General features: G+C 52.6%; 1 protein-coding gene across 1 annotated transcript in view; it reads right to left on the bottom strand.

The window, feature by feature from the left end:
- DMBX1 (diencephalon/mesencephalon homeobox 1) overlaps positions 1–4097 on the bottom strand; it is a 6401-nt gene extending 2304 nt beyond the window's left edge. Inside the window, 3 exon segments of the mRNA XM_006164239.1 lie at positions 510–858; positions 1076–1254; positions 3935–4097. Coding sequence (XP_006164301.1) covers positions 510–858; positions 1076–1254; positions 3935–4088 — 682 coding nt within the window. The 5' untranslated portion in view covers positions 4089–4097.
- Between the last annotated feature and the right edge of the window lie 7502 nt (positions 4098–11599).

Here is an 11599-nt window from a genome sequence, read left to right as displayed (position 1 = left end):
CCCCCCCCCCCCCCCCCGCAGCACCCAGCTCACTGTCCCGTCCCCTTCTGCCCGGGCTGAGGTTTATGTCTGAGCCATGCCTCATGCCAGAGCTCTGTCCTTCGTAAACACAGCTCCAAGTCTGTGCGTGTGGGAATCTTGGGCAAACCTATGGCATTCACCCATTCTGTACTGATCGCCAAAACATGGGAATACTTCCAAATGGTTGAGAAATCATTTTTGCCCAGAGTTTCCCGAGTGCTGCTCCTCTGGCACCCTGTCCCTCCCCCAGAAACCCCTCCTCTGGCACCGGCCCTCCCCCAGAAACCCCTAGACCTTCCTGCAACTCAGCAATTAAAGGGTGAACCCCCAGCACAGGCCCACCATGGCCTGTCCTTCCGAACTGGCCCTGGCCATGCCCCCTGAGTGCCAGGTATTGACTGTCCTCCTGCTCCGACACTGGTCACCTAGACCCAGCTGTCCTTCCGGAGCCGAGGCCCAGCCTGCCCACAGCACTTCCCAGGCCTCACCTGCCTTGGGGCTGCCCCTCTTGCAGCCCAGCCCCTTGCTCTCAGCCCCAGGGCTCTTCTCAGCTTTGGGATCCTCAGCACCTGCCCGGGGGTCCTCCTCATGGTCAGGCTGATCCTCGGGGGCTGACTCACTGGCCGACTGCTCAGACAGGCTCAGGTGAAGCTCAGCAGGGGCGTCACCGCTGGGCAGACTGGGGGCCTGGTCAGTCTGCAGCTGGACATCTGGTGCTGGGGCTTCGGTCTTGCCTTCCCCGTGGGAGCCCTCAGCCTCCTTCTGCTTCTGGAGCTGTTCTTTCTGCAGACTGCGCTGCTTCTTCCGGAACTTGGCCCTGCGGTTCTTGAACCACACCTGGGGACAACCAGCAGAGCAGTGGGAGGTGGGGAGGAAGGAAAGGGTCGAGGAGCAGGGTGTACCACCCCTGTCCCTCCCCAGCTCCCCTCCAGCACTGATGGCGGGATCAGCTGCCCCGGGCACCGAGGGATGAAACTCTAGCTCCTGGTCGACGGGAGCCCCGCTGACACCTGGCGCCTGTCTGCAAGGCCTAGTTCAGGGAGCTGGGTCCTACCTGCACCCGGGCCTCAGGCAGGTTGGTGCACATGGCCAGCCTCTCACGCATCACCACGTCTGGGTAGTGAGTCTTTTGGAAAGTCTTCTCCAGGGCCTCAAGCTGCTGGGCCGTGAACGCCGTGCGGCTGCGACGCTGTTTGCGGTGCTGGGAGCCATAGCGGGCCTCCAAGATGATGTCTTGAAATGTACAGCCGTTGGAGGGCAAGGAGAGGGGGCCCATTTAATTATGGGAAATAGGTTTTGAACCTGATCCTGCTCTGACCACTGCAGCTGCCCAGGCTGTGTTGGAGCTGGCCTCTGGCCTTCCCCTGGGAGATCCTGTTGCCTCTCCCAGTATGGCCGTGTTTTCAGGGTCTCTCCCTTTCCCCGACCTCGGTGAGGACAGAGATCTAACCCAGTTCCATGAACGGCTGTCAGGCATGTGGCTAGGGGGGTGGAGGGGTCATCCTTATTTGGCATCGAGGTTGGGGCATCTCCATGATGCTGTGAGTGCTATCTTCTGAGACCACGTGATGCTAAATCCAGGTCCCAGAGGCTCTCGTGCCTTGTGGCCTTGGATTCTGCACTGGTGCCGGTCTGCGAGGTGAGCCAGGCTGGTACTCATCTCAGGGTCCAGTTAGGGGAGGTGTACAGAATTCACTAGCTGCTGTCTACATGGTCACTTGTCACCCCTCTCGGCCTATGAGTCTCTGATGGCAAGACCCTGAGGCTCCTGCTCTAACATTTTCTGAGCAGAAAGCCTGGCTCTGGCAGGGCCCCCGAAGCTCAGAAAGGCTTGTCGTACCCAGTCTCAACCCTCCTGGCTACCTGCTCAAGGACAGAAGAACAAAGACACCAAGTTTCGACCACCTGAGGATTCCAGGAGCGATAGGGCTGGTGGACCGCCGACCCCCTGGTCCTGCCTACGTGTCAGTAATATGAAACCACCCAGCACAGACATCTGTCTGCTGAGGCTGGCCTCTAGCCTCCAGCACGTCTGCTTCACGTGTCTCAGGAGGATGGACAGAAACCTCCCTCCCACCCAAGTGGGTCCTGCCTGTCTATGCTGAAAGGAACCTGAGTTGTCTCAGCCTTGGCCTAGGGCCGCCAGAGTCCTTCCCCTACACTCCAGGGATTAGGGAGTCATCCAGAACACCCTAAGTGGAAAGAAGGAGGCAACTGGGCATGCAGGAAACCCCAGACTTGGGGATACCCCTTCAGTTTAAAGAGGGAACCCTAAACTCCTCACAAACTGGCTTTAATCCTAGCTCAGACTAACTCTTGAACAGGCAGGGAGTGGAGCTCAGCCAGCCCCATCACGGTTGGGGAGCCACAGCTCAGCACCCTAATGCAGGCTCCAGAGACTACAAGGGTCGGGGTGGCCAGAGGAGGCCAGTCTGTCTATTCAGGGGCACAACCTCCCACCTAAAGATAAGGCCTCCTTACAAAGGCCCGCCCGAGTTCATGCCTCGCTTTCTCAAGATGAAGAGCTGGGCTGAGCCAACCACCCCAGCTCCTCTGCCCCCGCCAGCAACATCAGCCCTTTCCTGACTCCCTCTCTCTGTGGTCTAGTGTTTGGATCCCAGAATGCTATCAGGACCTGAGGTTACACCAAGTTGGGCACAGGAAGTAGCCTCAGCCGGGCAGGACTGCACCTATGTCCCTAGTCTAGACACTGAGTCCCCATGCTGATGTGGAAAAGTGGCCAGGGCTGTGTTATCTTGAGTCCAGGCCTTCTTCAGGCCTAGCTCCTGCCCTGTGCCTGCAGAAAGCCCCTCTCTGACCACATTAGTTGATCCTGTTGCTCTGAGCTGCCCTATCATCCGACCCTGGCCACACTCCTGCCATGTTCTCTCATGGGTCTGTGTCCCTGGAGCCTTCTGAGGACTGTGTGGCACAGGACTAGGCCCTGGTGGGCTGTTCAGGGTTTGGCGTGAGACAGGTGAATGGTATCACCCCCTCTCCCAGGAAATTGAGCTTCCCACTTATGTCATTGAGTTCTTCTCACACCCACCAAGAGGCTATCGGGGCAGGGTGATGATCAGTCCACCCAGGAGCGGGGGCAGCTGGCTGCTTCCTCTGAGTACCTACCTTGGCCCAGTATGGTAAGACCTCTGAGCACCCACCAGGCTCTGCTAGCACTCTGCATACGTCATCTGCACTGACTCCCCACTCTCCAACCACCCAATGGGATGGCACTGCCACCGTCCCCCTTTTATAAAACAGGACACGGAGGTACAGAGAAGAGAGGTGAGTGGGCAGAACCTACGCCCACCGCAAGTCAGTGACCTCCAGGCTCCTATTTTCAGCCACAGTGTCATGTACCAACTCCACCCCGTCCAGATTTAACCTCTCTGAGTCTCAGTTTCCTGCTCCATAAAACGGAGATAACTTCTCACCAGGGGTAGATGTTTCGATGCACAGGAAGAGAGAAAGCACGTGCCTCACACAGTACCTGGCACACAGCGGGCATTCAAAACATGAGGGCCATTAATATTTATGATTCCCTGTGTCTGAAAACCTGCCCCGGGCACTCCAACCCTCTCCCAGCCATTTCCAAGCTATGACTCTGGACGAATCTCACACCTTCCTTCCTACCTGTGAGACGGGGCTAGTGAACACTCCCTCACAGGTTATGGGCATTTGAAGGCAAAGAGCAGCTCCAGGGCCCTGAAGAGCACTGGCGCAAAACGTCTGCCCCCTGCTCCGAGTAGACACGCGCGCATTTTGAATTGCCATCTTGTGTTGCTAAGTGACCTGGGTCTTTCTGAGGCATCAGGAAAAGCTGGCCTAGTGCTCCCTCCTCTCCACCTGCTGGAACCTCCTCCCCCAACCGCAGCCTTTCCTCCTCCCCCAGTCCCGTCCCCACAGCCCTTACCAGCCAGGCGCTCAGCCAGTGTGAGCGCGTGCACCGAGGGCCGGTAGTCAGGGGCGTGCTGGGCCTGCTGGGCCGCCTGCTGGTGCAGGTTGTACATGGCGCTGAGCGAGTTCATGGCGTGCAGCGAGTAGCCGTTCACCCCGTAGTGCTGCATGGCGGCATCCGCCTGCAGACAGGGCAGAGGGAGAGCGGACGTGAGGCACAGCCTTCAGACTCTACCCTGGGGGAGACCCCACTCCTGGTCCAGACCTTGGATGCTCACCTCCCCCCAAGAGCATCCGCCTCCCCATTGGAAAGTGGCTCATCTTGCCAGGACTTAGAGTGAGAGGGCTTCTGCATTTATCCCCTCATGGGCGCACTCATTCACCGATTGACTCCAGGACCAGGATAGGAGTCAGTGCTCCAGACTCTAGAGCCAGATAGCCTGAGCTGGAAGCTCAACTCTGCAGTTTGGTGGCTTTGGGCAAGTCACTTACTTCTCTGGCCCTTTGTTTCTCCAACTGCAAAATGGGGCTAAGAATAGTACCTGTCTCATGCGGTGGTAGGGAGGATTAAGAAGCCCTTACAATAAGCCCTGGCACGCTGCGTGTGCTCGGAAACCTGAGTCACCGTGACTTACCAACTCACTCGGCTGCCCCGTGCAATCTGCTCATTCAACCACCTGGGCACTTTCTCATTTGTACTTTTATTGACTCACTCACACACTCATTATTTATTCAACAAGAACCCAGCGAGGCCCACCTGGAGCCAAGTGCAGGGCTGGATTCCCCTTGGAGGAATGGGGACGCTCGCTCTGATGAGATAGAGGGTTAGCACCCTGACATCCTGCACAGACAAAATACTACTACTGTCAGGACTGCTATACATTCTCTGCCCTCTTCTCACTGCATCCCCAGGAGGCAAGCAGGCAAAGAACGGTGAATCCCATTTTGCAGATGAGTCTACTGAGGCTTGGAAGAAAGAGACACGCGGCCAATCCAGCACCTGCCCCAGCCCCTGTTGCAGTAGCTTCAGTATTTTTCTGTTTTTGTTTTTTGAGTTTTTGTTTGTTTGTTTTCCTATGGGGCATGAGAGAGAGATAGAAAGAGAGAGGGAAAGGGAGGAAATAACCCCCCGGGGGGATGGTCATGCTGCAATCTCTTCTCCTCCATTCTTCTAGGGATTTGGGGCACACACACACATGCCCCACATGGTTTTTAAGCCACCAGTTCTGGCACTTGAACCACATATTTGGGATCTAGAGCCTTAACCACCATGCCACTGTTGGACCTAGCCTCAGTCTTTAATGCCACTTGCTCCAAGGAAATAATTCACTCATCAGAGAACACAGCCATCCTACTGAGATGGCCTGAATTCACACTAGGCTGCCAAGGTCCCATAAGCCTCAGTACCCCTGCAGATCTCAGGGCCTTTATCTGAGCACCCGACCGGCATCAGCTTGAAATGTCATTTTTTTTTTAAAGAATTATTTATTTATTTAATTCCATTTGTTATTATTATTATTTTTTAATTTGACCACGGAGAGAGAGAGAGAGAAAGAGAAAGCAAGGTCCAGAACTCAAACCACAGTTAGTCATGTGAGACTCCAGTGCTTTTAACTACCACACCACCTGCCATTCCCTGAAATGTCATTTTTGGATTGTGACCCTGTATCTGCATTCTCCTAAAGATACAAAGGTGTTTGCTATTTCCCAGCTGTGGGAGGCAGAAGCGAAGGCTGAGGCAACGGCAGGTTCATTTGATAAGAGAAGGTGTCCGGTGTCTCAGCTCCCCACGCTCACTGAAACAGACACGGCTACTCATAACCAAACATCCATAGCGTGCACATGAACACACACAGTGGCACGCACGCACACACACACTTCATGCAAACGCACACCTCAGCAGACGTTCTGGGCAAGGCAGTCGCAGAAGCCATCCTGCCCACACACACGAATTCGTTTATACATGCATTCGTAAGTACAGACAGCAGGCCAGGGCTTCAGTTCGCCATTATTCCCCTAGCTCCACACACAGACATTCTCACAGATGCCCATTTACACAGCGATACATCTGCACAAACATCACACCTGTTCGTTAAACTAAGATTTACCAAGCACCCACCTATTAATACTGAAGCCCCAATTTCATTGAATTTACATTCGGGGGGAGGGCTATCTAACAAATCTTATATAATAATGTCAGACAGGATAAGTGCTCTGAAGAGAAACACAGCAGGGGTAAGTGACGAGGGAAAGATTATTTTAGCACGTGTGGTCAGAAGAGGGTTCTCTGATAAGTGAAGAGAAACATGAAGTAAGTTCTGGGAGAAAGGCTGTCCGGCAGAAGGAACAGCGAGGACAAGGGCCCTGAGGCATGAGTCAGCCTGTATGCACGGAATAGCAAGAACACTGGGTGGCAAAATCACAGTGAGCGAGGGAGTGGAGGAGAGGAGGGTGAAGACAGAGGAGGGGTCAGTTCTGAGGCCATGGGCCATCATAAGAAGTTTGGGTTTAGTCCTGAATGTGATGGGAAGCCCCTGGAGGGCTTTTTTTTTTTTTTTAAGTTTATTTATTTCTTCCATGAGAGAGAGATAGACAAAGAAACAGGTACCCTAGCAGGTTGCCATGCTGTGATCCACCCCCAGTTTATGAGCAACAAGCCTAGACTATAAGCATGCAACCAGCGTTCTCAGGATGGTCCCTGGATGGGAACCCAGGACCTTTGTCACGTGTGTCCACTTGTGTTGTCACTGTGCCATCACATGCCCCGTCCCAGAGGAGGGTCTCGAACCTGATACAATTTGTTTCTAAAAGCTCACTTTGGCTCCTGTACTGAGAGCAGACTGCAGAGGGTAGAGAAGAAAAGCAGAGAGACCAGACCCGCGCCTCTATCCCCATCAGTGTAGAAATCCAGGGAAAGGGGAGATGGTGAGAAGTGATCAGGTTCTGAGCAGAGTTTGAACGTACAGTCCACGTGATTGCTGACAGGTTAATTCTAAATGTGAGGGGGAAAAAAAAACAAAAACCATCATTCCAATTTGGGGCCTCAGCAACTGAGTGGAGATGGCCTTTTCCTGATTCAGAAGAACTGGGAGGAGAAGCAAGTCTGGGAGGGAGGGAAGGGAAATCAAGGTTCTTGGGGACACGAGTATGAACTAGGACTCTAAGTCCAAGTGGAGCCGAGGGCTAGATCTACAGGCTTCTGAGACAGCGCTCACACATGACACCTTCTGACCACTGCCACTTACAGAAGCCCAGCCACGCACTGTAAGTATGATCCCGAAGGCAGAAATCTGGGACATAAGGTGTAACGTAACACGCCATAAACAAAGCCAGCAGGCAAACAACAAACCTGGGAAAATATTTACTACATGTATGGCACCGAAAAATTGATAAAAATAAATAGCACGGACAGAAATAAAAGATCTATAATATAGAGAGAGCTTTCATATAGAAATGAAAGGGCGAGGCCAGCTCTGTGACACAGAAGTAATATGCTGCTCAGGTGAAACCAAGTCCTACATGGCAACTGTGGTTCCGTCTCCAACCCTGAAACATGCCAGGCACGTGTGCAAGTGCCCAGGATCTGACTAGCTGAAGGACTGCAGGAAGAGGACTGCGATGTGACCAGACCCTGTGGAGGGTCCTCCTCTCTCTCTCTCTCTCTCTCTCTCTCTCTCTGAGGCATGTGTATGCACTCTATCATGAATAAAGACTAAGAAGCAAAAAGAGGGTCACCCTACTGAAAGACGGGCCAAGTAAATGAAGAAACAACTCACTGAGGAAGAAACATAAAAAAGCTGACAATATGACAAAAAGCTCAGCCTTATTCACAACCAAACAAAGGCAGAAACAAGAAGACATCATTTTCCACCAATAGATTAGCTAATATGAAGAAAATGATTACCCAGGATTATCTAGGGGAGTGGGAAACAGTGTTTCTATCTCGCTGACGAAAGAGCTCTTTATTCCCTGCATCCAAAACCTTTTGAGAATGCATCATCTTTGATTCAACAATTCCATTTCTAGAAACGTATCCTTCGTGTATGCCGAGATGCGTATACAGTCATATTTATCACGGCATTGCTTTGGATGGCAAACGATCAGAAACCTAACTATCCATCAGGACAGGATTAGTTTAGCAAACGGGACAGTCAGGCCCACAATGGATTCAGTGCCACAGTTGAAAACAGCGAGGTGCGTCTGTATGTGCTGATGTTCACAATACATGGTTGAGAGGAAGAAATAGGTAACAAAAGGCGATGCAGGACGTGGTCCCATTTTTGTAAGATGTGTATAAATATGCATAGGGGAGAAAGTCTGGAAGGCCATACCCTGCGATGTTCACAGCTGATTTTCACATTTATACTCTTTGTCCCAATGGATGTGGCAATGGAGCCAGGCTTCAAAAGGTGTCATGAACTCCGGGTAGAGAAGGGGAATAGAGTTTAGAAGTAATTTTATCCATCCCCTCCTCCACTCCTGCGGCTGGAACGCCCCTTCCCCCATCAAATTCAAGGCTTTGTTGCTTTAAAACTCACTGCTGTTAATGTGCTAAGTGACATTTTAATTGACTTAATTATTGCTGATCTCACAGTTTTTGAGGCACAACATGTCTTTATGAACTGAAGCCAGAGAAACACCTCTCTTAGCCCCACAACTGCCCCATTCCACCGGGCCTCTGAAGGTCTCCAAGACCTTGCCCTGCTTTCTTCTACCCCTCCACAGCACCCAGCAGAACCAGACTACCTGCCCCTCCATCTCATCACTTTCCCGCCTTTCCTCCTGGTGGGATCTGACCTGACCCACCTTCCTCCACCCCCATGTCTTCCCCTTCCCCTCTCCATAAGGCCTAGCCCAACAGACGTACCCTCAGAAGTGGGGCCTCCCTTTCCCACCTGGCCTCTGACAAGGTACCTCTCCCCTCTGCAGGCTCCAGATAAGTATATTCGGGTCACAGCAGTGATGATCATGACAATAATGAAACAGCCGTCACTTATCGAACGTTAAACTGTGCAGGCCACCACACTAAGGCCCTTGCCTGGATTTCCTGCATGCTCGTGCCTGGATCAGCGCGCTTGGATGGTGCTTCCATCTCCTCACTTTTGCTCCTTTGGGCAGAAACTCAGAGCTCCCCCATGCATTTCCAGACACCCCGCCCTCAGCCCAGACCCCAGAGGCTCAGCGGCAGGGCTCAGGAGAGGAGGATGAGAAGCATGGGTTAGTAGTGACAAGTACTTTATTAAGTGCCCTTGATCGTCAGACATTGCCATCAGGCTTCCGGGTGCCTCCGCAAGGAGGAGCAGCTAGGATCTGCATCTTGCGGATGCAGAAATGGAAGCTGACGAAGATCAGGTAATTTGCCAAAGGCACCCAGCTGGGAAGTGGTGGAACAGGTTTCCACAGGTGAGGTTCCTGGCTAGCTTTCCAGTCCCCAGCTACCACCCAGGATTTCCTCCCACGTATGCTGTTCCCCTACTTCCACCGTCTCTGATGTGATCTGAGGCAGTAGGAGGACGGCAAAAAAGATAAATAAATAAAAGGCCCATTCCCCCCAGTGTGCATCCTCACGTGCGTGTGCATGTGCGTGTGTGCTCACACGTGTGCTGTGAGCTGAGGCTGTGTGTGAGCTGGCCTTCCCAGTGGAGCTCTTTCTGCCTCAGCCTCACCGTCCTTTCCCTTACTCCAGGACCTCAAGTGAATTTGTTTTCTGACGCCACAGAGGAACCCTCGTCTGTGGCTGCCACTTACCGCCCACATGTGACACCACACAGTCTCATGTCACAGTTCATACGTCTGTGTGGCCAGGCGTATATGCAGCTCAACCGGGACTGGCCACACGGCTGTATGTGCATCTGTGTGTCTGCGTGTATCTGTGGCTATTTCATATGTCCCTGTGGGTGTGCACGTCTGTGGGTCCATGTGCAAATGATGTCCGAGTGTGTGACCAGAGGAATAGACCCTAAATGGTAGCCTAGAAAATCATATGGCACCTGCCCCCAACTGCTGAGCCAGCTAACAGAGTCTGTGAGAGAACGAGAGAAATTCAAAGAGAAGCAAAGACAGAAGCTTGGGGATAGAAAGACAGCTCACCAGAGAGAACATAAACAGATTTTTCTTCTCTGGTTTTTCATTTCTGCAACACTAGCACAGAGCCTGGTACACAGAGAGCGCTTAATAAATAATAAATGTTGAACGGATTCGAAATTTTAGACCAAGAGATGATGAGAGAGGCAGGGTCACCACAGCCCAACATGGTCCATGGGGAGAAGTGGAGGCATGGAGTCCCAGCACCACCAGGCCTGGGTAGAGGGCCCCTGCCCCAGGGATCCTTTCCCAGCAATAGAAGTAACCCAACTCTGCAGCTGCAGCTCCATCTACGTTCGATTCTAAGTGCTGGTGGGCCCTACAGAGGGGCTGCCCAGGCCAGGGCCCTGCAGGGCCTGCAGGAGACTCTAAACGGAGGCCCTGCACTCCTGGCCCCAGGCCGGGCCCTGCGTGGGCTCAGCCCACTGCACACTCCAAACAGAATCAATTATATATTTAAAAGGTGCCGCCCCGCAATTCCTGGCGAGCCAGGAGAGCCATCCATCACGGCGCGGCCGCGTTTCACAAGCTGTCGAATTGTGCTTACATTGGTTAAAAGAATCTTTATATTTCATTAAGCAAGCAGATCGGCGGATCTCCCGCCACAGGCGCCATATAGATGGCTTTAATTTTCCAAATCTGCAAATGCATCCGTTATGTCCCCGCGTCGCTGCTGGCTGCGGCCTAATGCCCAACCAATCGAAGAATCAAGCAGAATTTTATTAGGGGGCATTTTTTATAAATTAACAGCAGCACTGCCAGGAAACCACACGAAAGGCATCTTTGATTAAAAGGAAAGGGGACCCTTCCTTTGGTCACACCAGCTCAGCCACCCTGCAGGCCGACCCCTTTGCCCTTCGCCTCTCCGTCTCCTTCTCTGGACTTTCCACTCTTCTTCAGCTCCTCACTCCTGCACATAATGGAGAACAAGCACAACTTTGTTTAAAGGAAAGAAAGCGGGCGGGGAGGAAGCCAACATTCTCCGAGCCTCTCCCTCTGTCCACTCCAGGCGCACTGAGACACTTCATCTCATTAACAATGTCCACTGCCTTTCTTTAAACATTTACCACCAACCAAGTCTTGCTCATTCTGGGGATACCATCTAACAAGCTTCCACATAGTCCTACTAGGTAGGGATGACCATCCCCATTATATGGATGAGAAAACCTAGACTCAAGGAGGTAACGCCTTCTTGCCAAGGTTCCCAGTTAGCAGGTGGCAGAGCGAGGATGGAAACCTGGTCTCTGTGGATCCATCTAGTATTACTTTCCTAGTGTGGCCACAGAATTAGCCCTGATGACGACTAGCCCCAGCTGTAAAAGGCAGAGAGTGAAATGGAAGGTAACTTGTTTCATGGACTTCCTTCCCTGGGAAATGTGGGTGCCCTGTAGCCCTGGGGTTCTCTGTGGCTTCTGGACAGAGAGGCCTCTGCAGCTATCCCTTCTACCAGCAGTTTGCAGGCCAAAAGGACTTTTACTCAGGCAAGTACAGAAACCCAAATACGCAAACCCAGGAACACCAAACCAGGGTTCCTGCCCCAACTCCAGACAGTAGTGTGACCTTGGCTCATGTCCCATGACCTCTGACCTCTTCTGAT

The sequence above is a fragment of the Tupaia chinensis genome, unplaced genomic scaffold, assembly GCF_000334495.1.
Source record: "Tupaia chinensis unplaced genomic scaffold, TupChi_1.0 Scaffold143599_1, whole genome shotgun sequence".
In the NCBI taxonomy this organism is placed as follows: Eukaryota; Metazoa; Chordata; class Mammalia; order Scandentia; family Tupaiidae; genus Tupaia; species Tupaia belangeri.
The sequence above is the reverse complement of the archived record's forward strand: the minus strand, read 5'-3'. Positions and strand labels throughout refer to the sequence as shown.